Source organism: Besnoitia besnoiti, chromosome I, assembly GCF_002563875.1.
Source record: "Besnoitia besnoiti strain Bb-Ger1 chromosome I, whole genome shotgun sequence".
Taxonomy (NCBI): Eukaryota; Apicomplexa; class Conoidasida; order Eucoccidiorida; family Sarcocystidae; genus Besnoitia; species Besnoitia besnoiti.
Window position 1 is genome coordinate 6,478,258 of NC_042356.1, and position 27,001 is coordinate 6,505,258.

Genomic DNA, 27,001 nt, shown 5'->3' on the forward strand with positions numbered 1-27,001 from the left:
AGCATTCACTGTAGCTCCAACACCGGTTAGGTCTGGAATGCGTACACACTAGGCAGTAAAATTGTAGACGCAATAACTCTTCCACAGGAGTGCGTAGGGGATAGCATACTCCCGAGTAGTGCCACAGTCATAATGCGTGGCACCGCAGACCGCAAGAAGATAATTCACCGCTCACCAGTGGCCGACATGCCCGCCGCCCTGCCACTGTTGGCATCGATGAACACCGTTGTAGCCGAATGGAGTCGTGCTGCACTGATTTGTAAAACTAGGTGATGGCTGCGCCAAGGCAACTATCATATTTCGTGCATGAAACTGCATGACCAGCTGGTCTAGTGCTATGGGCACGGGCAGGCGATCGGAGGCCGTCCCCCCGCGTTGGCTTTCCTGCGACAGCCCAAATGTTGCGAGCACACGGTGAATCACCGACAGGTACAGCTCCATATGGCCGGAGCACTGGGTCTTTGCTGCAACATAGGCTCGGCAAAAATGCTGGTTCACGCCATGGGAACACGTTGTCGGTCGGCTGGCTTGGAACGGTTGCAAAAGGGAAGCGGTAAGGTCATTAGCACGGGACACAACCGTGACACTCCAGCCCTCACATGCACGCCCAACTTCGCAATGTTTTAAAAAGCCTAAATTTCTTCCACGCTTCCAAATGTCACGGAAAAAGCCACACGCCTCCCCAGTTAGCGGAGACTAGGGGCAACCATACGGAGAGTGCGATGACAAGAGGAGGTTACCGTTACCGGAAACCCGTCGGATGATACCCCTGTCTGTCAGCTGATGTTCGCCTCGCTTCTTCCGCTGCATGCAACAAACTGTCCCGTACGTCGCGGTTGTCCTCTCAAGGAGGGCTAGGACTGCGCCTCACGCTATAGCCCGATCCTCCCTCTAAGCGGTTGTGGGGCATGGCGCATGCTGTACCACGACGCAGCTCCGGTGTCCAGGATGAATGAACGGCAGTGGGGGAGGCTGACAGGGGAAAGCTTTGCCATGCGGACGCCAAACAGGGGTTTTCTGTCGCGACGACCCACTTGTCCACTTTTGTGTGGTGGTATTTCGACACAGTGCGCATCCCTGCTTTGTCCAAGATGGCGTCGACCGGCAACGTAAGAAATGGACTTGGGGTCCTCCCCAGCATCAGTGCAGAGAGGAGGGCCATCGCGACTACTCTCTCCGCCCTCTGGTTCTTTTGCTGCAGTCTGCGGAGAAGCATACGAATTTCGCGTTAATTGCTATCGTATTTGGCTATCTCAGTGCCAGTGACGGGGCGACAGTCGTAGCCGTCGTTTCGTGTGAATGCGGAATGTCTACACCTGCTCACAACATGCATGGGATTGCAGGCTGTCAATTGTGTGGCGCGTACACATTGTTGTGTGACAGCGTTTTTGTAGTATGTTTAGAGTGTCCTAGTCTCTTTGGGTATTAGGCAACAGCGAACAAAACGCGGGGTGACAGACTATCCTTTGCCGTTTCTGTCCGCCCGTTAAGTGCGTGCATGTATTGCCGTGGGAGGGGGAATGTACGTCCATTTTACCCTCTGTGTGTTGGCACCGTGCAGACCTGCAAAAAGAGGAAGTTCGTCAAGGATGGCGTCTTCCAGGCCGAGCTGAATGAGTTCTTGTCGTGCACACTGTCAGAGGATGGATACTCTGGAGTGGAAGTCCGCGTTACTCCCATCCGCACAGAGATCATCATCCGCGCCACCAGGACCAGAGAGGTTCTCGGTGACAAGGGACGCCGTATCCGGGAGTTGACCTCCGTCGTTCAGAAGCGCTTCGGCTTTGCGCCTGGCTCGGTGGAGCTTTTCGCTGAGCGTGTGGAGCACCGCGGTCTCTGCGCCATGGCACAGGCCGAATCCCTGCGCTACAAACTTCTCAAGGGACTTGCAGTCAGACGCGCATGCTATGGTGTCCTGCGCCACATTATGGAATCCGGAGCTAAGGGTGAGTTCGCAGGAGTGGGTGGTTGCTGTTTTAGAATTGACGCGTTGACTGATGTCCAGGGTAAGAGGGGAACCGACCACCTGTATTGATGGGAGCGTCGCATGTTTTCTGTTTCATATTTAGGTTGTGAAGTCGTTGTTTCCGGCAAGCTGCGCGCCCAGCGAGCCAAGAGCATGAAGTTCAAGGATGGCTATCTGATCTCCACCGGAGAGCCCTCGAAGATGTTCGTCGACCAAGCGATCCGCTCCGTCCAGCTTCGACAGGTAAGACAAGAGCCGTGGGCCTTAATGTACTGTCAGCGAAGGGGAGTTCGAACGCCGGCATAAGGAGGAGATGAAGGGTAGGCAGGAAGGGCGGAGTCGGCGCATGGTGAGAAGAGGCAGAAGAGGCTTTGGGTGTCTTTTGGTCGTGTTTGCAGGGCGTCCTTGGAGTTCGCGTCAAGATCATGCTGCCTCACGATCCCGAGGGCAAGCAGGGTCCCTCCACGCCGCTTCCTGATACGATTGTCGTGCTGGACCCCAAACCCGAAATACCTGTCGTGCAACCTGAGGAGATGGTCGAAGGAGGTTATGGTCAAATGTGAATTGGTTCGTGCGTGACTGTTGATTTATGGGAGGGAGATGACTTCCAAGAGCGTTGACACTAGAGCATCCGCTTAACGAAAGTTAGTTTCTTCCTCATGTCGTAAACCTCTTTCTTCGGCTAGTAAATCTGGCCAGCGAGCCGCGAGTCCTCAGGACGTCTTACGGCTTTTGCTCTGTCGGCCTCTGATGGAGTGGGATAGCCCTAGATATGCCTCTCTCCCCATCCTTCAGCGCCAGAGCGGAACATCACCGACCTACCTGAGAGAATTGGAATACGTCTATTTCACTTGGTTGGGCCAGCTCTCCCAGAAGCGCGTCTGGCCGTATACCCTCCACTGGAGGCCCATTTTAGGTCGCATCATCTCAGTGGCCCCACGCTTGACTCACGATCCTGCGCCTTCGCAGCGAATACGAAACCGTCTCTCTGCACAGTGTCTGTTGGGGTCGATGTTTTGTACTGCCCACGTATCAGCCTAACAGGGATCATTGTAGGGGTTCCGCTGCACAGCCACAGTTGGTGAGTGTATCCCGGGAGGGACACCAGCCCCGCAGAGGTGCCTATTCGCGTTCACTGTTCGTAGCACGCCAACTCCGTTTCGCGGTGTTGTACACACTTGCTGTCCAGAATTCACATTTTCTTCGAGCGGTGCAGAGGGCTGGTCCATCTGTCCACGCACGGATCTATATGCCGATAGAAGGTGCGACATAACATCAGTACCTTGCATGGGGATGGTAGTTTTCCGTTTGTCTAGAATGTTTGGCTCCGTACATATGCCAACGTAGTTAAGGTAGACAGCGTAGCCGGGGATACTACAGCGAGAATTTTTGTGGTTATTGTTTCTTGCTGGCATGCAGGCTGCCTCTACCGCACCTGAATTCTGAAGGCTTTATACCGATTGTGAACCCACTGCTCTTTTCCGCTGTCTTCCACCTATCCCCTACAAGGGAACTACCCGTACTGGAGTCATTTAAGTCAAGATAATACTTACCAGAGCAGAAAGTGGCTTGGCGGTTTTTGAAGTCCCAGATGAAATGAGAGCACTGCTGATGCAGATTGCACACCGACCGCGCGTCATTCTGTCTTACACTACATTAGAACCGTGTATAACAAGCCATACAAACAAAAGTCTACCAGGCTATACACCTCCGCGGCTTCAGTCGGCGACACTTCTATTTTCGACGTCGGCGGACAAGATGTCGTGTGCTCCGCCAGAAGTAGATAATGCGGGGTTACGCCAGTCCGGAACGCCACTGCCTTCGTGTCAAAAAGTGGTGCCGGCCGACTGGCTTTTCGTGGATGTCTGAGCCGGGGAAGCTCGATTACAATTAACTTACCTCACGGGGACACATCCGTAGTCTGTTGGAGTACGTACATGTATGCTTTTGTTGTAAAAACGTCTGACGTGTCGCGTACCAACCGCAAGGAACGGATTCTTCAGGCTTGGGCAAGGGTCTGTGATTCCCTCCACCAAGAATAGTTCGGTGTATGCCTTGAACTTGAAGAAGCTCACTGACAATTATTCTCATGAGGAGCCGGAGACGAAGACCCACCTGACAAGTTTCTTTGCCTTGGCACCCCCGCTGCACAATTTGAAGGCTATTACTGAAGCTACACCCGCCCTGTTCCCACTTGCCGCCGCCTAGTAACCCATCGTGAAAGCGGGGGTTCCCAGCACCAGGAGGAAAAACCCTACTTGTTTGCAGTGGGTTTCCGAAGCTGGCACGAGCAACTCGTATCCCGCTTCCGGGAGGACACTCTAACATTATTGTGTTACCCTGGCAGAAACTGATGTGGAGCGGCCATGGTGACAAGGATGGGGACAGGACTGACGATCTGGTTCTTCGAGCCACGGCGGCCCGGCATATAATGCTCGTAGTGATCGTTGTTAATGAATCCATAGTAAAATCCAGGGCGTGTATCAAACTGCTTTTCCTCGTACAATTTAGATCCTCCTACGTCCGCGCCTGCACACCCCTCCATGAAGAGCACCGCTGCCACGAAGCCGGCTACGCCGGCAGGTCCAAGTTTCATCGTCTACTCGAGCTGTCAGGCTTGAGTCTGAGGAAAACAAAGAACAGTTTGGCAGAGCCGTGCAATTCGCATCACTCCGTTCCTATCTGCCATACCGGTGGGATATCAACACCTCGACATATGAACCCGTTTCGCCACTGCGAAAATTTTTCTACTGAGCAAAGGATCCCCGGCCGCCAATAATGCCTCGGTACATACACTGTTGGGGGCCTTGGATGTTGTATGCCGTTTGCCACGGCGGAGCAACCTGACTATTGTTCTCATGGACGCGAGGGTCACCGAAATATGTGACACCGGCGACACGCAACGGAACTTCCCGTGCCGAGCGAGGAGCGAGCACAAGTTTCGTAATATGCGCAGTGGCGACCCTGGGACCAATATTTGAAAAGGAACAGTCTGGAAGCAGTAGATTCTCGCTATCAGCCTTCTTGGTGGGTAGTCTTCGCACCGAGGCTACCGGAAATACGTCGCCGACTTACGGTGTTTGCCACGATGCAACCCGCAAACAACTCAAGCAAGCTTAACGCTAACCCTGCCACTGATTTAGCTGCGTTATCTTGAAACTCTGCTTCACACGCACGCACCTACCGAAAAGGTGCATCATGTTTGACATGCGCAAGTGTAAGGCAGTGGAACGCTTCGTTCCCGAGAAACCAACGGAATCCAAGTTGAACTGACTTGTTCGAAGCTGTCACAAATAATACGTACAACTCGCTCGCGGGCACCGCTTCAAGAATACGTCCGCACTCTTGGGGCACGAACAAGATGCATACCCTCATACACAAACTCATCCACGCGGTACCATGTGACGAGACATCTACCGCAAAGTACACCCTGCCTAACGTTGCCACCACATACAAGCGGAAGCTCACACCCCTCGGATGACGCATCTACCAGGCCTAGAACTGTCTCTTCCATCAGCAGAGGAGGCGCCCTCGCAGCACGTCCACGGTGGCCATGCGCCAGTGCATCTCCTTGACCGGCTCGGTGTTCCCGGTCAGCTCATTCATATGCCTGCTCTCTTCGCCGGCGTCCTCGTCCCTCATCTCAGGATGCTTGCTCCCGACCACGGCTGCGGATACTGAAAATTCGCGCCCTCTTGGACATCGGCAAAGAAAATAAGAAACCACGGCAACATTCTTCTTTAGAAAACGGTGTACTCCTACTCCGCCACCTCATTCTGCAAAACGCAGAAGCCGCCTGCAAGGATCCATATTGCACGTAACACAAACAGTCCGAGAGCCCATCAAAGATGTTAACTCGTTCGGCGTTCGGCGCGATCTCCGTTGGGCATCACCATTTCCCGCAGCACCGCGTCGCGTTCTTCTGACTCGTCTGCCCCCATATTCAAGGAGATATACGTGGTAAGAGGACGGACACCACGGAACGCGGCTTCAAGTCTTCGACTGTAGCATAACGGAGCAAGCTGCGGCTAAATATTGTGAGCCTTTGCCGTTGATAATGGGCTGTGCACACATATCAATCTGATACTGCGGAATTTCTTGACACCCGCTTACCTGCTTTAGTGACGACAGTCTTGATCGCCTCGATGTCCTCAACCCGTTTGTCCTCACTGATAAGCTCTTTCGCCTTCTCAAGAGGAAGTGGGACAATGCCACAGCTAGCCAATAACCGATAGCCTACGCTGGAGTCCGGACCCAAAAAGCGCACGTACAATCCCTCTTCGATATGTTCTTCCTGTTTGGCCTCCTCTTTGTTGGTCTCTTCCTTCGCCTCGTCAGCCTTTTCTCCCTCCTCTTTTTTTTCACCTTCCTGCGCCTTTTCGGCAGCCTCTGCGTTCTTGTCTTCCTTCCCATCACCTTCTGGTGCTTTCTGACCCTCGACGTCCTCGCTCGTCGCCTTCGTGTCTTCGCCCTCCTGTTTGGGCTCGCCCTCCCCTCCCTGCTTCACCAAATGGACGGTCTCAGCAGGCTTTTCGATTTCCTTCTGAACTATTCGACCTCCAATGGGCATCGAATTCTCCATTTCAGGCAAGGGTTCGTCTGAAATCTGAATAAATGAATGGAGCCTCACAAAACGGGAATACCACATTAATTGAAAACTTGTCCGCACCTAATCTCGATACTCACGGTGGTGGGGGGGCGGGCCAAAAAAGTTCACCATACGCTGTACCATTTTCCACCACGCTACCTGGCGAGAATCTGCCCTCTCTCACGCTAACGCATGCTCTCTGGCGGGCACCACTAAAGACTTTGCATGTGACATAGATGCAGGTTCACGGGCCTACCACAGGTGCCTTCTTGATGCGCTCCAAGTAGAAGATACTGAAGGGCTGTTTGGCTGTGTCCAGATGAGAAGATGCCCACAGGAAACCATTGTAGGTTGACGCAAGGTTAACAAAAGCCATGATGACCTCGCAGTATTTTGCCTTCACACCAGGAGTATCTTTCATTGCCTGAAGGCCGACGCACAAGACAAGAAACGAATACGATCGACAACAAAAAATAACGTCCTCAGATGCCTGATCTTTCAATGGCAAGCCGACCTAGCGACTCTCTTTGCAATCTACGAATATGCCAGATATACATGCATAGTGAATTGAGACTCCCCCCCGGAAACAGTAGCACCCTCTACGCGGATCTTAAAGAATGTGGACTCCACCCGCAGGCAGCGATACACCACTCAACATCCGCAAAATGGTGCCACAAAGGGAAACCGGGGCGCAGGACATCCGCCGCACCCCTCCCGTGCTGAGCATATCTTCCGGGCTGCTGCAAGGCAGAGGTCCGAAGGGTACATGTCGGTGTGCTCAACCGCGGGGCTTATTAGTGCGGTCTCCGTAAAGACTCTTACCTCGATATTCGGGCGCAGAACTCTCTTCCCTCCCTGCAGGACAAAGCGAGTTTTGGGGATCGGGCTGTAGGGGGGCGCCTTCACCTGTAGCAGCACGGTGCCCTGGGTGGTCGGGACTTCGTGGGCATATTGAGACACGAGCGACGTCTGAGGCTCTGGAAACTCCAACAGGTACACTCCAGCGCCAGATCCAGGCTTGAATTCGTCCATCGCTGAAGGAATGGGACGCCCCTGCGGCTTCGGCTGAGCACCAGGAGCGGTTGACTGCCCAGCAGCTTCACCTTGCGCTTGCGATTCACCAGGTGTCGCTGCTTTCGCATCTGCGGCGGTAGCTGGCGACGGGAGTCGCGGCGCCGCGGGCTCTTTGGATGCGTCTTTGTTGAGTCTGCTGCATACAGCTCCCATTTTGACTGTGTATGGTCGGAATCTCAAAAAAAAGTTGAGTAATCTGGACAATACACGAAAAAATACGACAGTCGCCGAACCCGTCCATTCACTCTCCCAAATAGCCAGCCCAGCCCCAACAACCTGTAGCACTAGGGCCAATGCAAGTGCCGATAATTCTAACTGAACAAATATGCTGCACAAGACTCGTAGATTCAGCTGCGCTGCACAATCCGAGCTTTAGCACACCCCACTGAATTATTTTTCTACCCAGAGACGCGGATCGTGGAAACGATGAGCTCGCTGCTCATGCACCATGCGCGCGTGCTGACGACTGACGGGGCGGCGGGTTCAGCTACGGGCAGCGATGGGATCTGCGTGCAGTTTGCGTGTCCGGTACAGAACAGCGAGCCCCTCAACGTGCTTCTCCGCTGGCGTCGTCGTCTATTGTAGCAATGCGGATCATCACACTAAGAAAATCCTTTTTTGGTTGCCGAATTCAATTGAATCCTGGCGCACTGAGGCTCTTTTGGAACCTTGGGAAAGTGGGTGGCATGCCGAGCACGGGTGCTTCGCAATTCGCGGCAAAGTGCTCTCCCATGCGGTCAGAACCGCGCCCAGCGCTGTCTTGTTGAGACCGGCATCAAGCCTTTCTTTCAGCGACCGCCACCTTCGCAGCCCCTTAGTCGGCCGCGTGTGTAAGTGGCAGTCGTTCCTGTGTGTTCAGCTCGACCCAATTCGGACGCGGAAGGCCGAAATGTGCACATGCATATGTATCCGTCCTTTTAGTTGCTGTTCAAAGACGACTCGTCGCGTCGATAAGTTTCTCAGCAGCATGTGGCTGCAGAGTGCGTTGAACATCCCCCAGTCGCTGTATCTCGCGGCTCTTCCACGGCCTAGTTGTAGACTTAAAGCGTATATATACACTGTATAGCTTGTCGGCAACTAAACCTGTCGTAGCAGGACCCTTAAGGAGCAAGCCCCTCTGGGCGGACGTGGGAAAGATGAGCACAGGGGAGGGGCCGGGTCTGCGTCCCCCCCCCCCCCGCACCTCTTCAGAACGCAGACAGACTCCGCTGTCCAGCGATACGGTTAGATCTGCAGTCCACAATTTAAGACAGCACCGGCATTCCAATGTGCTGGAATGCTCTCACCAAGTAAGCGTCTACAATCATCTACAACTAGGCCGTGGAAGAGCCGCGAGATACAGCGACTGGGGGATGTTCAACGCACTCTGCTGCCACATGCTGCTGAGAAACTTATCGACGCGCAAGCGAGCTGGCTTGTGCACAGTGGTTTGTCTTCGGATCCTGGAAAGTCCTACTAAAGGATCTCTGCCTGAGTGCTCTGAAGCCTCGATGATAATACGTACGGGTCAGAGGTGACTCGCGGTGGCCGTCGGTCGCGACTGTCGCCTGGCCCGATCTTCGTACTCCAGGCTGGCAGATATCGATGACATTTTTTTTTCGTCCCGAAGTTGGAGCTCCCACACCCAAGCGGGAGATAGGCGACGGGAAGCAGCCCGCCTCTTAGGAAGCCTGCACGGGTTGGTCAGTCCATAATACTGAGTTTAGGCGTACAGCTTCCCCCCTCCCTCCCCCCCCGACCCCCCCCCCAAGCGACAATCTCCTTGCACTCTTTCACATTGACATCACGAGAGGATTTGCCAGCCACGCGAGCCTTACACTGCAGTGGACACAACGGAAAATTGATTGTTGAAGAAGTGTGTTATTGTCCGAGCGCCTGGTATGTCCGCGTGAGCCACACGCTCAGTGGACACATAGTCTCGGGTAGCGTGCCGCGGAGTCCCGAATCCTTGGCACAGAAAGGCAGAGTTACTGCACGCATTGCGACTTCTGGCGTGCCGTACAAAACTTCTACGAAAAAACTTGAATGCGGCCATTCACTGCGTTCCTCGCCATCCGCTCCTTCGTGAGAGCGATTCTCACGCGTCGGCATGAACCGTGCCGGCGCCTGCTTGTCTGCCGTGCCCGCATTAGCCGACAGTTCTCGACGTCGAGAATCCACGCCCGTGTCCTCCGTGAACGGCTCGAAGCGCCGGGCAAGGACATCCGGGCCGTTTTCCAACATTTCCCCACCGGCGGACAGTGGGGCTTGTTTCTGTACAAGCTCTACATACATTCTCGCGCCATGAGGGATAATATTGTGGTCGTACACCTTCAACGTCGCGAGAAACGCGATGATGGAGTGGTCGTGCAGACTTGCGAGCATGACCTTGATGTCGTCGATTGTCTTGTGAATCTGCTCCTCTTGTATCGCGGGACGCGTCAACTGCGCCTCCCACCCTGCCTCGAAAGGTTCGTCGTCGCTGCCCCCTGGCGCAGCTTGCGTCGGAAACAGCGTCTCGAAGCCGCCGACTTCTTCCGCGACCCTGCGGAGCTCCTCAAAATCTGCCGATCTGCCGTAAGTCTTGACCCGCAGCATGGCATTGAGAAAACGCAGTGCTCCCTGAGACGCGTACGTGCGCATCTTTTCGTCGGAGTAGACCAAGTCGTAGCATGCTCTGAACGCTTCCCGAATACCCTCGATGACTTCCGTATATGTGGAGGCGTGCGCGCCATGGCTCGCCTCGCTTGGAGTCGCGGGCTCGCTGGTGACTGGCGCAGCAGCCTCGCCTGCAGCCGCATCTTCCTTGTCGGCGCGCGGTCTCTGAGCGCCTTGGCCGTCGAGCCAATCGTGCAGTTTCCGCAGCGGCACCTTCTCGCCCACCGCTTCTTCGCTGATGAGCATATCCCCCGCCAGCCACCCCATGCTCCCTACAGCATCCGGGCCATACACTTCGGCCACCGTGTCCAAGACGGACTGCACTTGAGCGGCCTTCTCGATCCACGCGGGCTTTGCCTGGACCTCATTGTAGAGTTTCCACAGCTCCGCAGGGGCTCCTGAGATGATCGCGCCTCTCAGAAACACGTCGGACGCAACGGGAGCCGACAGAATGCAGGGCAGGCTCAAGGCCGTGCAACCCCCTGGGCCGCTAAACGTGGAAACATCCAAACCTGGCACCCGAGTCTCTGACGAACCAGGAAAGCTGACAGGTGCATGCGGCTGGGCGCTGGAATCATGCGCGCACACCTCTCGCGACAGACACCACGGCTCTCCACTCTTGGTTCCCGTTTCGCGCGCAAGGTCCTCCGGAGAGACGAGAAATCCGTGCGGAAGACCGTAAAAACCTTCTAGAAAAGCCGCAGCGCTCCATTTGGTTCGAGGATAAGCCGACGCCCGCACTAAAAGGCTGGAGGGAGGGAACATGCGCATCAGTATGGCCAATGCGTCAGGCAATTGCGCGCAGTCTGAAACCACGTCAGCCCAGGCAAGACACGCAAGAATGCCCGCACTTAGGCCTGCCGAGGACCCCTTTATTGCCGGATCAACTGCGTGGGGCACCTGAGGTCGGTTCGCCTCAGACTGGGTTGCCGAAGACTTCGAGGCTACCCACGGCGCTTCGTCGCCGCGTTTACCGTTATCGGAGTCGCGGCGTGACGGGCTGTAGCTCGACAACAGGTAGTGCCTGAGCTCCCAACCGGAGTTGCGAAGCTGCGCCGCTCCAGTGGGAAGCAGCTGCTCACGCTGGATATCTCCGTAGAGAGGCGTCGAGGACGCGTACGAGGCCGCTGACCGAGCTCCATGCCGGTGAAGGACGAATACAAATTTCGAGTCAACAGCAAGCGTGGGGCGGGGCATTGGCGTGGCAGCACGAGTTGCTGTAGACGCAGACGAGGTCAGTCGGTCGCTGTACGAGTGTGGCCGCGATTCGCTGTATAAAATATCGCTGCCACGAAGCGCACGCCCCGTCCGTGCCGATCCCGCCGATGCCAGAGCGGGAATCTGCGCGCCAGCAGCTTCCACTATGTCTTCTGCCGAGTCTTCCGGAAAGTGTTTTGAAAGGTTCTTGCCCTTCTCGCTTGTATGTTGCACACTAACGGGTGAATCAGTGGAGCCCTGGGCTGCGTCGGCTCCATCAGGATGCGCAAGCGGCGCCTCTGACACACGTGTGCCCGATCCGCCATGTGGAGGCAAGAGGCAGGATGACACATCTCCTGGAGTATCCAACGAGCCCAAAGAAGCTGATTCAGGTGACTCAGCCTGGTCGCTTCTGGAAATGAGAGATGCCTGACAAATCAGCGCCGTCCAAGTTGCGACGCAGCTGAGCCTCATTGTTCCAGTGAGTGTGGCGAACGCACTAGCAAGGGGGGAGGGGAGCGGGGGAAGAACTTCTCCCACGCTACGTGGACAAACCTGTTGTATCTCAAGCTCAAAGCTCTCAAACTAGCGCAAACCGATGGAGCAATACAAGTAGGCGGTTGGCTGTACAGCGTTCCACCATTTGCCAGAAACGAAGCTGCGAGCGTGCACAGTGCCGCAGCAGACCCGTGCACACTCATCCCTGCGATGGCTAGCAAGACATTTAGAGCCTCACGTGAAGGGCTGGAAAGAAAATATCCTATGTATGATTCCCTTCTTATGTCGTACCACCTAACTCGCACAGACGCAGCAAACAGGACCACATATTTCCATCTTGCCATAATAAGCCGCGTTCTGCACGAGATGGCGAGACAAGCCTTTGCATGTGTCTTCCCCCCCGGGACCCCCCCCCCCCCCCCCCCCCAGCGCGCATCGCGAACAGCGTGCGAAGGCCGGCTGGATTTCTGCACGCAAGTTCAGGCACCTTCTGTCTTTGAAGTGGAAGGCGGACGCGTGGGCCGCCGGCCTCCGAATGGGTTCGGAAGACGGCAACAGCTACCACGTGGCATCAACACGCCGCCAGCGCCGTGGACGGCAGGTCACGAACCGAGTGACCTTTCAACACGAATGAAACGAAGACACGACCGTCTCCTAATCCTGAGAGATTAATCGTGCGGTATCAAATCATATCTAGCTCTCAGCAACTTGCTGAATGAGTGACTTACCGTAGTGACCTGAGAATTTAACTAAAAAGGCTTCGCTCATGCCACAGGGCAGGAGCACCGAAGCTCGAGGCGCACAGTAGACAGATCCCGCAAACCGCGGCCTCAAGCGGTCCGGTGTCCCGACAGATTTTCACGCTCGTCAGGTACTGTGGAAATCCACAATAGAGGTATCAACCATCTGCACATTTCATATTCTTTGAATCTGGCGGGGCCTTTCCTCTCCGTCCCATAGGTCCTTCACACAGGGTGCCAGAGCAACGCATTTCTCGTGCCTCCATATTCCGCGAGAATTTGCGGGCAGCCAGTCTGAAGAGTGATTGTTGGCAGCACCATCCAGTTACTCGGTGGCTTCTTTCTGGGCCACACTGCTTCCTTGGACCCATGTCAAGTTGCTACGACAGAGCATGCTATTGCGTCATCCATATACAAACGTGACGAAGCGGCGATGGCAGAACATCTTCCTGATTCTTAGAGGACGTGACGACGTCTGCTAAGGCTATCAGAACCTCTGATTCGGCATCCTACTTGCCAAGCGCTGGCTACGAAGCCAGGCTCATACGGACTGTGCCGCACATCGAATCTTTAAACGACCCGCAACACATATCGCATTAAGTGCGCGAGTGATGAGCCTCGCTCATACTTTGTGGAATCACTATTTCATGAGATGCCGTCACAATCGTTACCTCTACACGGATGACGTTTGCGGGGAGAGATTGAATTTGGTGTTTCTAACAACTTGCATGAACGGCGGAAAAAGCGGGGATCCATCTAGTAGTCCGCTTTTCCGGAAGAGACACGACCCCGGACTTCCGATTGACGGTTCCGACGCTCGGCACAGCGGTGTTGTGTGGCCTGCCACCTAGCATATTTGCCTTCGTTATCTGGGCACCAGCCTTTTTCATACAACCTTTTGGAGACTCTGCGGAGAAAGCAGAATGCCTTATCGTCGAGACTTATTCGAATAAAAGAATACTTCCCATTTTTTTTTCGATTGGCACGTGAACCGGACCGCGGTCGATTGAGCGGTGGACGCAAACAACGCCGGCGATTGTACTGTTTTCATCGCGTTACAGATATGTGCTGCGGAGTCTGCCTTCAGAACGTGTGTTGTCTGCCGTCTAGATTGATGAGGGCAAAGCCAAGACACTATCTGCGCGCATACTGCCAGTGAGGAAAGACGAGCGTCATCACCCACAGGGCACAACAATGCTTTCCTAACAGGTGGCATCTCAGAGAGCCTGGGAAGTAGAACAAACACCTCCGCCATGTTCGTGGCTTCAGGGAAGACGTTCATCCATGTAGTTGCTACTGCGTCTGTGTATGTGGGTTACGGGGGGGGGGGGGGGGGGGGCGGGGGGCACCCCATCACTGCCAGACACGCGGGCTCACACGGTCGGTGGAAGCGTGAATACCGATAGCGATGCAGCAGATATAGTACGGAATTACGGAATGCCTTTCATTGATGTTAGATGTGCAGGCGCGTGACAGGAAAAACGGGATGTTGATTACCCTCGCGAAGAGGAGTTCTGCGTTGAAGGAAACTTTTTCTGCTGCATACAGCGCTGACTGAGTGGACACATCGGAAGCGTCGTGGATGGGCTGAAAAGCTCAGATAAAATGACTAACCACGAAGTCGTAAGGGGCCGCAGGATTCTGAGATAACTTGGCCAGACGCACTACAGGTCGGGGACTGTAGGTGAGTCCAGATAGCAGTGTGTCTGCCCCGTCGTGTCTTGCCACCTGCGATATTGGAGTGCCTGGCTTGACACCGCCTTCGGCAACTCTCGCAGAACAGAAGGTCCCTTAATGATTCTTTTGTTCTTCAAGCTGCAGGTTGGATGCCCCAATATTTGGCAGTTGGCAAGCCACAGCGCGTTGGTCATTCATGCCGTGGTGGTAGGCTTGTCTTGCAGCGACTCTCGCAATCAGGCGGCAACTCGGTCCCCCCTCCTCGGTTGTCTGCGGCCCACGCCGTGGTTTCTTCTCTTCAAAAACAGAGAATAAATCACCCTTGCGATTGTGTTCCACCCTCGTATCGCTCTCTTTTGTCCACGTGAGGACTCGACACGAATGCAGGGACATCGAACGGCGACTCCCGTACCCATCGGTTTCTCCAATCTCAGTCTCGCGGGTCAAGCTCCGCTGCGCAAAAGTGCTGGCTGTTCTTTTCTTCTTTACTTTTCGCTTCTCTACGCCTTCGATTCAAACAACCGGATTGCCCTGAATCAAACAGGGTGACTTGCTGTATCACTCTCGCGCTTTTCCATTCGTCAGTACTTCGCTCTACGCGGTTTTTATGTCTTTCCGTCGTTGGCTATCCCTCGTGTCCTCGTAAACCCGCCGCGAGTAACTAATGGCTGATCCTCCATTTCCACGCTACAACTGAACGCATAAGCTCTTTAAATAGTTGCTTCTGTTGAATTCTCTCTTTTTGTTTGCTCGATACACAAGCTAACAGGCTACCAAACTGCGCGGTACGCTACGTGTCTTACTCTCTCCGCTATGCCGGCCCGCCGCACATACATATTTTCTCGGCAATCATTAACTTTTCTTTGCCTTTTAGCAGACAGTGGTGCTTTTTTTTCTGTCGTTCTGCCTTGCTCTAGGCTCTGCGACCTTTCAGCTGGCGCTTCTTCGGAGAACCTGGTGACTGGTAAAGCACGTTGATCTATTCCCCGCGTGCGCGCGTACCCCGTCTGTGTTTGTCTTGGGTCTGTTTCGCCTCGGTTCCTCCAAGCCTATCCTTCCATTCTACTTGCTGCGATGGCGGAGCAACTCTCGAACCCGTATGTGGCGCAGTACGCGTCTGTGTCTGTGGCGGCGGACGAGCCCTCGCGGCCCGCTGTCCTGATTAGCGGCGGCGGTGCCACGGCCTCTCCCTCTGTGCGGCTTCCTCCCACCATCGTCACGCCGTCATCGACTCACATCCCGACAGCGCCGTCTCCGCAGGCCGCTCCAGGAACTGTGTTTGTGACGACGGCACAGAGTTTTCCCTCGACTGGCGTGCTGCCTTCTGCGACGAGCAGCATCACATACACGGCTCATCCCGCCGCGCCTGGCGGAAGTTTCTGCATGTCCTCAGCTCCTGTTGCCGTGATGCCTGAAGGCCCCCCTCCCGCTCTTCTGCCTCCTATTCCCTCCTCTTTCCGTCCGGGGTGGCTCTCGAATGCTTCTTCGGAAGACCTCCCGGGAGTACGGACGCTGCGCGGAGGCATCGTCACTTGCATTATGGTTCTCCTCGTGTGCTCTCTCTTTGCCTGCCTGGGGCGCGCGGATTTTAACTTTGTCCTCTACTTGGTCGGGTATCATCTGTGGTGCGTGGAGGGCGAGACGAAGAGCGTGACAGGCGTGAAGAGGCTTCTCCGAGGCGCCCGACAGTACGCCGTCCTTCTTTGCATTGCGTCCGTGGTTGAAATCACCTGGCTCTTCATCGCTTACTCCACGTGGAGCTGCGACAAGGGCGACGCCGAAATATGCTTCCCAGAGAGCGAAAACCTGAAAGCCCGGTGGACGTACGGCATCCACAGCTGGGCGCTAGGTCTCTCCACCTTCAACCTCCTCGTGAAGGTAAGTCGAGCTCTCGCTCACGAACTGCCACTGCCACCTCACGAAACTTCAATCTGTAGAGTCTGACTGATCACCATTGAGGAAGCTTACGAGATCTTCAATGAGGCAAGAAAACATACGACGGAAACGTTGATATTTTCGCCGCGGTGCTTCTAGAAAGATCGGCGCAGGCGAGACCCCACGAGAGACTGGACTGCGCAGGGTCCCATCTTGATGGAAAAGACCGTTGCTTTTCGCCTCTTTGCGGCAGGGGCGCGGAGGGGCGAGGGGTGGGAGGGGGGGTGGGAGGGGGGGGGGGGGGGGGGAGCGGGCGGAGGCGAAGGAGACTGTCACGCTGTTGAATTATTGTATTGAGGCCTTTTCAAACTTGCAGACGCCCGTGAAACCAGCCCGCCAGTTCGTGGGTAAGCGCTCAATTGTCGCAAGAAGCGCCAGGATCCTCCGTCTCTTGTGTGTATATCTCTTTCTTTGCAGATTCTTCTCATCTTCCTTTCCTTCACTTGGGTCCAACAACAACGTAAGTGCTCTCATCGTTTTCGAGAGGCGACTCATGCGCAGTCTCACATTCTCCAAGTTGGAAAGTGGGGGATTTTCGCGCCAGAACAACGGAATGCACTTGCGTAGACACGCTTCGGTCAAGATGTGACACCGAAATCGACCCTACGCATTCTCTCACAAAGGACAGACCGCTTCGCTCGGGTGCGCTGGCAGACATCACGGAAACTCCGTAATGTGAATTCGTGTCTCGCTTTGCCTGTTTTTTTTTACGGGTACAGGAAACACTCTCGGTCTCGCAGGCGCAGGGCCGGTTCCAGGCGGCACGTCCATTCTGCCCCCCTCCTCGGACTAAAGTGAACTCGTAGTAGAATCTGTCATTTCCGAGTTCCTTCGTCTCAAATGCGGAGACGATGTGGCGAGTCAAAGATGTGCTGCTTGAGGAAGGAACTGAGCTCCAGTGACCTCGAGCACGCCTCGCGCCCGAGTCGTCTGGGGGACTTCGGATTTCGAAGATCGGTCTCTTAGGCGACGCTTGTCTCTGAAAGACCAAGCGGGATTTCTTTTTTAGCAAGCGCTTTTCTGAGCCAGCAAGGCGACAGGAGAGAATGCCGCCATTTTCTCCGTGCTCTGTCGCCAGCCAAGGGCGAGTTCTCTCCGTGCCGTCCCAAATGTGGGTTGTTTGTCTTGTCTGCATGCGATGTATGCGTCTTAACGACTGTTTTTGTGCCTTCTCGCTCCTGGAAACATGCCTACCTCACGACGCCCCGACTCGCTCGTTTTGCCTAGGACGGAAAATGTCCCAAACATTCTCTCAGAACGCTTGAAAATTGCTTTTCGCGGCTCTCGCAAGGCGCGCCACCGCCACGGATACACCTCACAGATGAAGCCGCCACCCAGCAGAGAGAGCCCCGAGGCACTCTTCACAGTTCCACACGAGACGCGTTTCAGCACGAAACAGATCCGTTTCTGCGGGGAACTGCTGCGGCAGCCGATTTGAGACCCCCCCACACAAATGGTTTACGGGCATCCTTTCCGCCCGCTAGAGGAGGCAAGAGTCCAGATTGACGACAAACATGACCCTACGCCATGCAGCGCCAAGTACACAACAGCTATTCTCGGGGCCAGTCATGGCATGGCGTCTCTTGAGACGTACAGCAGCGTGTGCAAACGGCCGAGGAAGGCCGCCAAACAGAAGGAAACACATCTTTCATAAAAACAATAGAAGGCTACTTCCCTCCACCGTGCAGACGGTGACGGGATCTCTCGAAAAATGCGATCCTGCTGTTGATTTCCCGCGTTCGCGTCGCTTTCTACCTCGGCCCTTTCAGCATGATCGGTTTTTCGATGAAAAATCGTTTCTCGCGCCTGCATTGCCATCTGTGCCGCGAAAGACTAGTATACAGTGTTAGACACCATGCTAATCACACTTCACAAACACCCCTCCGTGCCTGGTTACTCTGCTGCTCTGGACTCTCTGCTATAAGCACTTTGCTTCAGGAGTCTCGTCAACGAGAATTCAGCTCGGCGATCTCCAAACTCGCTCCTTGCAGTTCTCTTCTTTCCTTTTTGTCCCTTCACTTTGCAAGTTTTTGCTAAGGAATCCCGCTGGTGAACCCCCTTCAGACACCAGCGCAAAACGCAGACTTTGTCTACTGCTGCTGCCGCGCTGGACGTTTGTTGCGTGTTGTTTTCTCTCGTCTCGGAGCCGTTTTCCTGTACTCAAGCTGTGCCGTGAATGAGGACTTTTTCGGGTGCCGCATCAAGCAGCGTGATCTGTCGTCGCGCGTGCGCCTGGAGGCGAATGAGGCCGCGCAGACTCGCGAGGAAGGTCTTCCGCGCGCTGCGGCGCTTCACGCAAGCCTCGACGACTTGAACTAGCCGTCTGTGGTCGGCCAGTTTCGCGCGCTGCTCAGCCAGCAGGCGCTGCTGGCCTCCGCGGGACAGAAACGCCATGGTTTTTCCCAGGCGCCACATCGAACTCGGCAGAGACGAGCTGCGCAGCAGAGCTTCGCACGCGCCTCGCGGATCAGCTTGCATGCGATCAAGAGCCCCCAAGTGAATGTACCGGAACTGCCGGATGCACTCCGCGAACGACCGCCTGGCGAAAAACAAGAGAATCGGCAGCGCGACGCGTAAAGGAAACTGAAGACTCCGACGCAGACACACAACAGCTCACTCGGCGGGCTGGCGACGGCAGGCAGACCTCCGTAAGCAACACGGCTCGGTGGAGAGGGAGAAAAGTATCCCCCTCGCGGCACACGACACGCAGGTGAGACCCTGAGAGCAACCTCGGGTGTTTCGGAGTGTTTCCGCACCTTAACATCCAGCATGTGACTCGCAAACGAGGGCTGGACTTCCCCCAGGAATTCGCCAGCTGTCTTCTACATACAGCCAGCCGCGTCGAGTCAACTGACCTGTAGGAGAAACCGATGTTGTGAAACTGTAGAGCCTCAATGACCGAGAGAGTATGAAGTTGAACGAGCACTTTCTGTGCGTCCCAAACTCGGGCGAGCTTGGAGTTGTTCGGTTTCACGCACCGCACAAAATGACACTCCGCCTCCTGAACACCGCAGCAGCAGCATCGAACAAAGAGAGTCTCCACGGCCTCTCACGCACTTCCGATCTTCCAATCCAACCGCTCACTCGGCGCCTACAGCTCGAAGCATGCCAGATACGCGGGCCGTATCTACGTCGCTGCGCAGCAGTCTACACATGTGTCGAGTCTACTACGCACGAAGGCTTTGCAATGAAACTACGCACGTAGAGCCGCGGATACACCACACTCTCGCGCACGTATCTGCAGATGGACGAAATATGTTGTTAAACGTGGACAGGATTGCAGAAGGAGTTTTACCGACTTGTGAATGCGTAGTCGCGCCGCCACTGAGGCGCTTACATTGATGACAGCAGTGAGTTGTGCGAGCTGGCTGAGGAACTGCGAGGCGATGAGTTGCCCCTTCATCAGCTTGCCCTTCTGCACGGTGACATTCTTGAAGAGTTCTTTGGTCACTGCAAAGAGTCAGCGACCGGGGAAAAGCCTCTCACGCAAGTTAAGCGCACAGAACGGAAGGGATAACGCGAATCTTTCGGCAGCGTCTTTGAACTTGCGCGCATGCAGCACCGGTCTAACAACTCGACCCAGCGCGCCTCCGCCCGGTGTTTGCTGCCGAGACACTTTCATATCGCGCGTTATCACATGTCTTCGTGCTCCTACGCATTGCCTCTGACCGAGCAGGCGCGCGCCTGAAACGTGCGATCCTCACGCTCTTTGCGGCTGAAAACTAGAGCTCTTCGCGAGATTTTTGCACCAGCGACACGCATGAAACACACACCTGCAGAGGCCACTCGACCCTCGTGGCCTTCCCGCGGGGGCCTTGAAGCATGCCTGATTGAAGACGACTCCGAGAGAGAGTTCGGTGCGACTACACGATCCCCCCCCCGCCAGTTCTCGCTCGCCGCACACGCATACACGGGTTCATGCAGAATCAATACCTATCTATCTGTCTATCTGTCTATCTATCTGTCTCCCTCCCGCCTCCGTATGACCTTCTGGGACCTGTACGCTCTCGAGTCGCTGCCTCAGCCGTGGGTGGAGGTCTCACCTGAGTCGGGTGACTGCTGCAGCACCTCGACAAGCTCTGCGCGGAGGACGTCTTTGTTTTTCAGCAGAAAGTTCTCGGTTCTGTATGTGACGTCGCCCGTCGAGTGCGAGACGGTGAAGCTGAAGTCTTTGCCTTTGCCTGTGCCGCCGCCGCGCCTCTCTGAGAAGCAAATGCAGGGCACACCAAGGCGAGGCAGACTGGGCGCCGCGTGTCTCTGCGGAAGCCCGACACGCAACTTTGCAGCTGGGTAGGGAAACCGGGAAGAAGGAAAGCTAGGCCCCTGGATTTCCAAAAAGTGTCTCCCTCGCTTACGTGCCAGCAGGCCGTTGACGCTCCGCGCGAGCTTCTCGTCGCTTCCGCCTGGAGCGAGGCACTGATCCTCTAGCAGCGCAAAAACCGACTTCTTTCCGCAGAGAACCGCGATGACTTCGTCGTTCTGTTTGTACTCGAGAGCGTCCACGATAATCCCCTCTGCCTGGTAAATCCTGCTCTCCTGAAGCCGAAATTGAACCGCGCAAGCAGTAGGAGAAGGAAAAACGCGTCTGGGACAGCACGAGAGACTCAGCGAGCCTCGGATGTACCCCGTGTTGGAAGAGAAAAACCGACAAATAACAAAACGAACTCGGCAAGAAAAACAGTTCTTCCACATACAGCCAGATGCGCATGCCTGACCAGGTCCCGACAAGCCTTTTTGTGCCCTCCACGTTGCCCTTTGGTCTCCACCCTTTGTCGTCGTCTTTTTGCATCCTATCGTCCCTTTTCGACGGCTCCTCGCCTCTCTCACAGTTTCAAAAACGACGGTAACAAAGTTCTTCTGCAGCAGCTCGTTAGTCAGATTGATGAACAACTGTTCTAGGGAGTTCACGGGGAACATCTCGAACCCGAAGATGTCTAGCATTCCTGAAAGGCAACGGCGCGCAGAAACCAACGGAGCCAACACTCAGACTCTCGCCGCCCTCAATAGGGGCGTCAGAACAAACACGCCTGTGCACATCAATGCACGCGTTTATATGAATCGCAGTTCTCTCTTTAAGCAGCTGCGCGACACTTCGAGCGTTGGGGACCAAAGGCGCTGCGCCACGCTTTCGCTGCCGCCTCCCCCACAAAGTGCGAAGGCGCTTCAATTCGATCGAAGCCGTGGGCGAAGATGTTGAAGGACGAAAGTCGCGCGCGAACTTCACGCACCAGGCAAGAGCGCACTCCCCGAAGGCGCCACGGGGTACTTGACACTTTTTGTACCTCTCCCATTCGTCTTGTCTCTCCCTCCGCCCTCTGTCTCGACCTCCGTGCGTGTCACGATAGCACACACCCCTCCACATATATACACGTACATACAGATATATTTGTATATGATTACAGATATGCCAGATATGCTTATAGATATATTCATAGATGTATTTATATTTGTTACAGATATAGTTTGAGGTATTTGTAAAATGTTTATATTTTTTTAGATTTATACATGTATTTTTTCGGTGCATTTTAGGCTTGGGAAGGTAGATTCCAGGTGCGGGGTTTGCTTCGGCTGACCGAGAAAGGAAGGCAATCGCCCGCTGGGGTGCTGGACAGTTTTGTTGGCGGCGACGACGATCCAGTCGAAGAGCTTCTCGTAGACAGCTTTCGCGAGAGACTCACTGAGCATCTTCGCTTCCGACGCCTTCCAGAAAATCGAAATTACCTTCCCCGCCGCGCAGGTCTTCTTCTGCGTTAGCTGCGCCTCCACCAGACCGGCGTCCACGTGCAGCAGCTTGCACGCGGTCTGGAGCCGCAGACGGGAACCGACGAAGAGACACAAAGAGAATGAAGGCCATGGGGGGCTCAACAGTCAGGCAGAGAGAAGGAGACCTCTCTATTCTCTCTGCTAAGACTCGTCTTGCGCGTCTGAGAGTCCGCGCGGCGTCTGGCCTCGCAGATAAGCGCTGCCCTCTCCCCTCTGCGAAATTGAAGGCGCCGGAAGAGTTGAGAGACGTCAAATCGTTCCTTGCCGCTCTCTGGCGCTTTCATGCGCTTACCTCGAAAAGGGGTCGCTGCGCGTCCGCGATCGCAGCTGCGTCTGGCACGCCGCCGCACTCGACGGAGACAAATTCGACGTTCCCCAGCAGCAAAACGCCGGAGACGAGCGAGAGGACCGACGCCACTTGCGCCTCGGTCAATCCGATGGCCTCGAGACTCGCCAAAACCTCCTGGAAGTCCGCCGCGTCGTCCTGCAACGAGGGAACGCCGACATCACCGCATACGTCTGCGCAGGCGCCTCGGGGTCAGCGGAAGTCTCCTCTCTGACTGCCGCAAAAGCTGGCCGCTGCCTCCTCTCGCTCCAACCCTTCGCGCCTCTCTGATGAGACGTATCGATGTCTGCGGCTGCCCTGCTTTTTACCCTTTTTTTCTTCACTTTTTTCTCTCCTCCTGCGGGAGGGGGCTACGGGGCGGGGGGGGGGGGGCGAGGAGCTGTGCGCTGAGCGCGGTGGCCTTCTTCTGCCGCGCTTGTTTCCCTACCACGTGCGGAATGTCGAGGCACGAAGGGTTGATGAACTTGTACGAAGTGAGGTCGAGGAGATGCAGCTCCTCCCTCAGCGCAGGCGACGCGCCCCTGACGAGCTGATAAAAAATGTGGTATGAGCGCTCCTCCGCGGCCTGAGTCAACACGCGCGACTTCTCCAACAAAAAGTTCTGCACAGACCCGTGCTCAATGCCGCCCTGCTTGCCGACCTAGATCCAAAAAAGGCACACACCACACGCCGCAATTTCACAGTTGATTTTCGCTTGCATGACAGATCTACACGAAGCTGTCCTGCAGCGTTGAAGACGACTCCGCCTATGCAATACCGACATCGAAACACGAGATCGCGTTGGTGCCTGAGAAAACGACTCCCGTGCCGCCAATGCATACTGCTGCGGCGATAAGGGAAGTGCGTTTTAAAGGGGAGCGCCGGCATGTCTGCGGACGCAACCCGTCCAGGGACAGAGAGATGCGCGCGGTGCTGCACATCGGCGGAGCTCCGCGAAAAGACAGGGTGTGTGGGTAGGGCCTGCAGACGTCGTCCCTCGCGCGAAGAAAACACAAACGTCGCGCATGCAGCACGCAGCAGCACGCGCGAGAATCTCTTCGGCGCGACGCTTCTTCCTGTTTCGCTCCCTCCTCCAGTCACCACGCAAGCGCTTCGCGTGCAGAGTGACTTCACCTGAAGATACATGAAGCGACCGAATCGGCTCGAGTTGTCGTTCAAGACAGTCTTCGCGTTGCCGAAGGCCTCCAGCACGGGATTCGCCGCCAGAAAAGCCTTCGGAATGCAAGAGGTTTCCTTTCTCTCTGAGAAAAGAGCCGCACGATGCAAGCAGAAAGGCCTCGTGGGCTCGCCGCCGCCACCGACTCCGCCCCAGAGCGCGCCCCTCGACTGAGTTTAGCCACCGCGTCGCCTCACGCACGCCACTCTGCCAGTCTGCAGATCTAGCCTCAGATATTCAGCACATACTCGTCTCCATTCGTCACCCTGCTTGTCTGACATTCACACGCCTCCAGCTATGTCTATCGCGCCTCTCGCTCTTTTTTCTTTGTCAACTTAATCCCGCGTCCATATCCGGGGAGCTGATCAGTCTGCGATACCCCGTGTTTGTCGCGTCTGCTGTCTCCATTCATACCCGCCCTGTGTCTGTCTACTCACATGGCTGTCGCTGCGATAATCGCGTAGGACGCATCCCGCTCCCTCGCGAGCGAGTTCGCTCCCTCCCCCCCCGTCCCCCTCTCTGCGCCTCTTCTGCGACAGCTCTCCTCCGCTCCATCGCAGACTCGCGCGGCCGCTCCCACCGCGCTCTCCTCTCCGCCGCCGCATCCAATATACAGATTGGTACGCAGCTACCGGATCGATTGGCAGATCTATCCTCTCGCTTTCGAGAGCTTGGTCGTCCCTGCGCATGGTGGCGACCCCTGGGTGTCTCTGCCTCCGGTTCCGGTCTGCGTCTCTCACCTTCTGGGGCGGCGGTTTGACTAGCCCCCGGCGCTGTGGCGACGAAAGTGAGCATCTGCTTGGTGGCCTCCGTCTTCCCTGCGCCGGATTCGCCCGAGACCACGATGCACTGATTCTTCTTCGCTGTTCGCAGACTCTCGATCGCCGCGCGCGCCACCGCGAAGACGTGCGGACAGAGGGACGACGCGTCGGCCGTTGACGCGTAGCGCTCAATCCACGCGCGATCTGTGTTACCCAGGTCGCGAAACGGATTCACTGCTACCAGCAGCGGGCCTGCGTGTGTCTGAACCCGAGACGCAGAAAGCCACAGGCCAGTACAGCGCGTTTTCACACGGTGGCCGATCCGGTACGATACGAGCAAGTCAAAGAGACGCTACGGCGGACCCCTGAGCTGAAACTGGAGGCCCTAGACGCTTGCGGATTCGCCTCGGCGCCCTTTTTGGCGCGGGTCGTTACACTGTGAAGGATACTGAAGCCCTGCCGATACTGGCGGGCGGCCTGCGCCTACGTAGACTTTGTCCGCCATGTAGCGACTCTTGACAAAGTCGAGGACGCACGCGTTGCTGGTGTGAGCCAGCATCCCGATGTCGGAAATCGCCAGAGGGTTGACGCCTTCGTTCGCAGGCCACACGCGCGCCAAGGGGACTGTGAGCGCCTGAGAGGGAGTCAGGGAAGAAACAACAAAGGCGACAAAAGAATCGACAGGAAAGTCGATACAGAACGAAACCGGAGACGCAGAGACACCAAAAACAACGAAACAGGTTCAACACACTGAGGAACGAGGCTGGAAGCCGACGCGGAGCGAAGACTACATACATACACATACATGTACACATACTGCTATTTCTATATATTTATGTTTGTATATATTCATATCTATTTATTGATATATTTTTCCACAAAGGGTTTTGGGTTTAGGGCTAAACCATGAACGGGTCTCAGCCGCGCCTAGGACTAAAATTGACACTTCCAGATAGCCCGTAGACAGAGACACCTGCTGCCTTCTTCCTCTGCACTTGAACATGTACGGACACAAGTGTAGAGCTATTTAGGACTTGGGGAGATGGAAGTCTCGGAATCTGAATTCCAGATTTGGCCTCTTCACCCCACGCGCGCCCTGAGGTTTGCGTTTCTGTAGTCTTTTCGCCTGTTTTCTGTCGCCCCGAAGCAACGCACCAGGCGTTTCTCTCATTTTGGTCAGTGTGCTGGAAGGAAACGGGCGTCAAAAACACGCACGAAGCAGCGAGGCGCGGGTACGCCCACCTCTGGCCTTCTTACGTCGACTGCATGATGCGAGTCTATTCGTTCAGGATCCTTTCCTAAGGGGCGGAGAAGAGCAGAGGTGTCGTCAACCAGCTCGAGGAAAAGGCACTTCTCGTAGAGCTCTGAGGGCTGCTCCTTCACCAAAGGCGTTGCGTCGCACCACACCAGAGCGTTCTACGCGCCAGAGAGAAAACGTGAAAAAGTGAAAGGCCCACAAAGCCGCGTACATATGTATTTACATATTTATATACGCAGTTTACCATCCGTGGCGGCCTGCGGCAGTCCGAGGGGCTCTTCGCATGGGGCAAATCGCTTCGTCACTTCTCAAGTTTTTTCAAGAGCAAGATAACCGCTGGGAGATGAGAAGGGAGACACGAAGGAGCAGAGGGCGACATGGGGAGAGAAGTAAAAATGGACAGCTGTACACGTCGTGTAGAGAGTGAGAGCCGTGATGCCCTAGAGGCATCTACGCATTCCACGCGCTTGCGCGTGAAGCCAACTCCGGGACTGCGGGACTCTACAGAGGAAGGACGCCCGCGCAGAGAAGAAAGACACTCCTCAGCTCGGTCGCGCGGACTCCGGACGCAAGTTTAAAGCAGAACAATACGCCAGTTAAGCGGGAAACAGTGACGCCTAGGCGAGCGGCGGGCACACACGCGCAGAGGAGAGCTTGCAGATCATACGAAGCGATGGAATACGAGAAAGGCTGCAGGCAGTACGAAGCCGCGAAGCGTTCAGCCGCAGACACCCCAGCCGCGGAGGAAGGCAACATGCACACAAGCTGGAAAGGGATAGCTTGGAAAGCGTCCGCGGCACATTCGCAAAGGTATGTGGCGATGAAGAACGGACAAAGAGGCGCAGCCGAGAGGCAGCGACCTCGAGCCTGAGGAGAGCTCACTTGAAGCGTGGCGGCCTCCGCTGGAGTGATGGGGTTTTCGCGCGCCTTCAGGTTTGCGCACGCGAGCGTCGTGTATCTCATCGCCCGGTGAAGCGCCATGGTGCTTTTCTGCGGTGCGGGAGCGAAGGAACAGCGACAAATACCTCCGGATGAGGTAGAGACTGCTCTAGCAGAGGAGACGACTTGCTTGAGGAAAACTGGCTTTCAGCGCCCCGGAGTCAACAGAGGAGACGATGGGTTGAGGCGAAGCGATACAGTGACGCGGGAGAGCGGCTCCTTTCTGTCGGGGCTGCCAGGGGCACGAGGAAAGGCCTCACCCACCCCCTCGTCGAAGTGGTCAGTTTCTTCGTGCAAAAAAGCTCGCTGCATGTGACAGAAATCGACACAGAGAGAGGAAAACGCACACGGAGACAAGAGCGAGGTTGTGCGAAGCGCAGAGATTCACGGAGCAGTTCGGCCACTGTCACTTCCGCATTCAGAGTCGACCTAAGCGATTTGAGCCGGTGTGCTCCTTTTTCTATTT

At 55.6% G+C, this 27,001-nt stretch overlaps 5 protein-coding genes across 5 annotated transcripts; 2 read left to right on the forward strand and 3 right to left on the reverse strand.

Moving 5' to 3' along the window:
- Positions 1–1,498: 1,498 nt before the first annotated feature.
- Positions 1,499–2,529, forward strand: BESB_009220 (ribosomal protein RPS3; the record flags this gene model as incomplete). Its single annotated transcript, XM_029359676.1, has 3 exons — positions 1,499–1,946; positions 2,070–2,209; positions 2,365–2,529. The coding sequence occupies 3 exons, from the start codon at positions 1,499–1,501 to the stop codon at positions 2,527–2,529; spliced, it is 753 nt and encodes a 250-aa protein (XP_029222589.1).
- A 119-nt stretch (positions 2,530–2,648) lies between these two features.
- BESB_009230 (uncharacterized protein) lies at positions 2,649–7,781 on the reverse strand (the record flags this gene model as incomplete). The annotated part of the gene is made up of 15 exons (XM_029359677.1): positions 2,649–2,732; positions 2,789–2,865; positions 2,918–2,954; positions 3,009–3,088; positions 3,145–3,195; positions 3,249–3,340; positions 3,402–3,468; positions 3,520–3,607; positions 3,663–3,813; positions 3,866–3,887; positions 3,945–4,026; positions 4,082–4,170; positions 6,080–6,572; positions 6,811–6,978; positions 7,377–7,781. 15 exons carry the CDS (start codon positions 7,779–7,781, stop codon positions 2,649–2,651), a joined length of 1,986 nt encoding a protein of 661 aa, XP_029222590.1.
- Positions 7,782–9,488: 1,707 nt separating this feature from the next.
- BESB_009240 (histidine acid phosphatase superfamily protein) lies at positions 9,489–11,936 on the reverse strand (the record flags this gene model as incomplete). The annotated part of the gene is made up of 1 exon (XM_029359678.1): positions 9,489–11,936. The coding sequence occupies one exon, from the start codon at positions 11,934–11,936 to the stop codon at positions 9,489–9,491; it is 2,448 nt and encodes an 815-aa protein (XP_029222591.1).
- Positions 11,937–15,451: 3,515 nt separating this feature from the next.
- On the forward strand, positions 15,452–17,105 carry BESB_009250 (uncharacterized protein; the record flags this gene model as incomplete). The annotated part of the gene is made up of 3 exons (XM_029359679.1): positions 15,452–16,255; positions 16,730–16,772; positions 17,032–17,105. 3 exons carry the CDS (start codon positions 15,452–15,454, stop codon positions 17,103–17,105), a joined length of 921 nt encoding a protein of 306 aa, XP_029222592.1.
- A 1,367-nt stretch (positions 17,106–18,472) lies between these two features.
- On the reverse strand, positions 18,473–26,577 carry BESB_009260 (myosin A; the record flags this gene model as incomplete). Its single annotated transcript, XM_029359680.1, has 14 exons — positions 18,473–18,851; positions 19,168–19,313; positions 19,650–19,762; positions 20,356–20,514; positions 20,668–20,848; positions 21,140–21,255; positions 21,886–22,114; positions 22,368–22,559; positions 22,849–23,061; positions 23,535–23,662; positions 24,318–24,600; positions 24,826–24,972; positions 25,596–25,754; positions 26,479–26,577. The coding sequence occupies 14 exons, from the start codon at positions 26,575–26,577 to the stop codon at positions 18,473–18,475; spliced, it is 2,544 nt and encodes an 847-aa protein (XP_029222593.1).
- Positions 26,578–27,001: the final 424 nt, after the last annotated feature.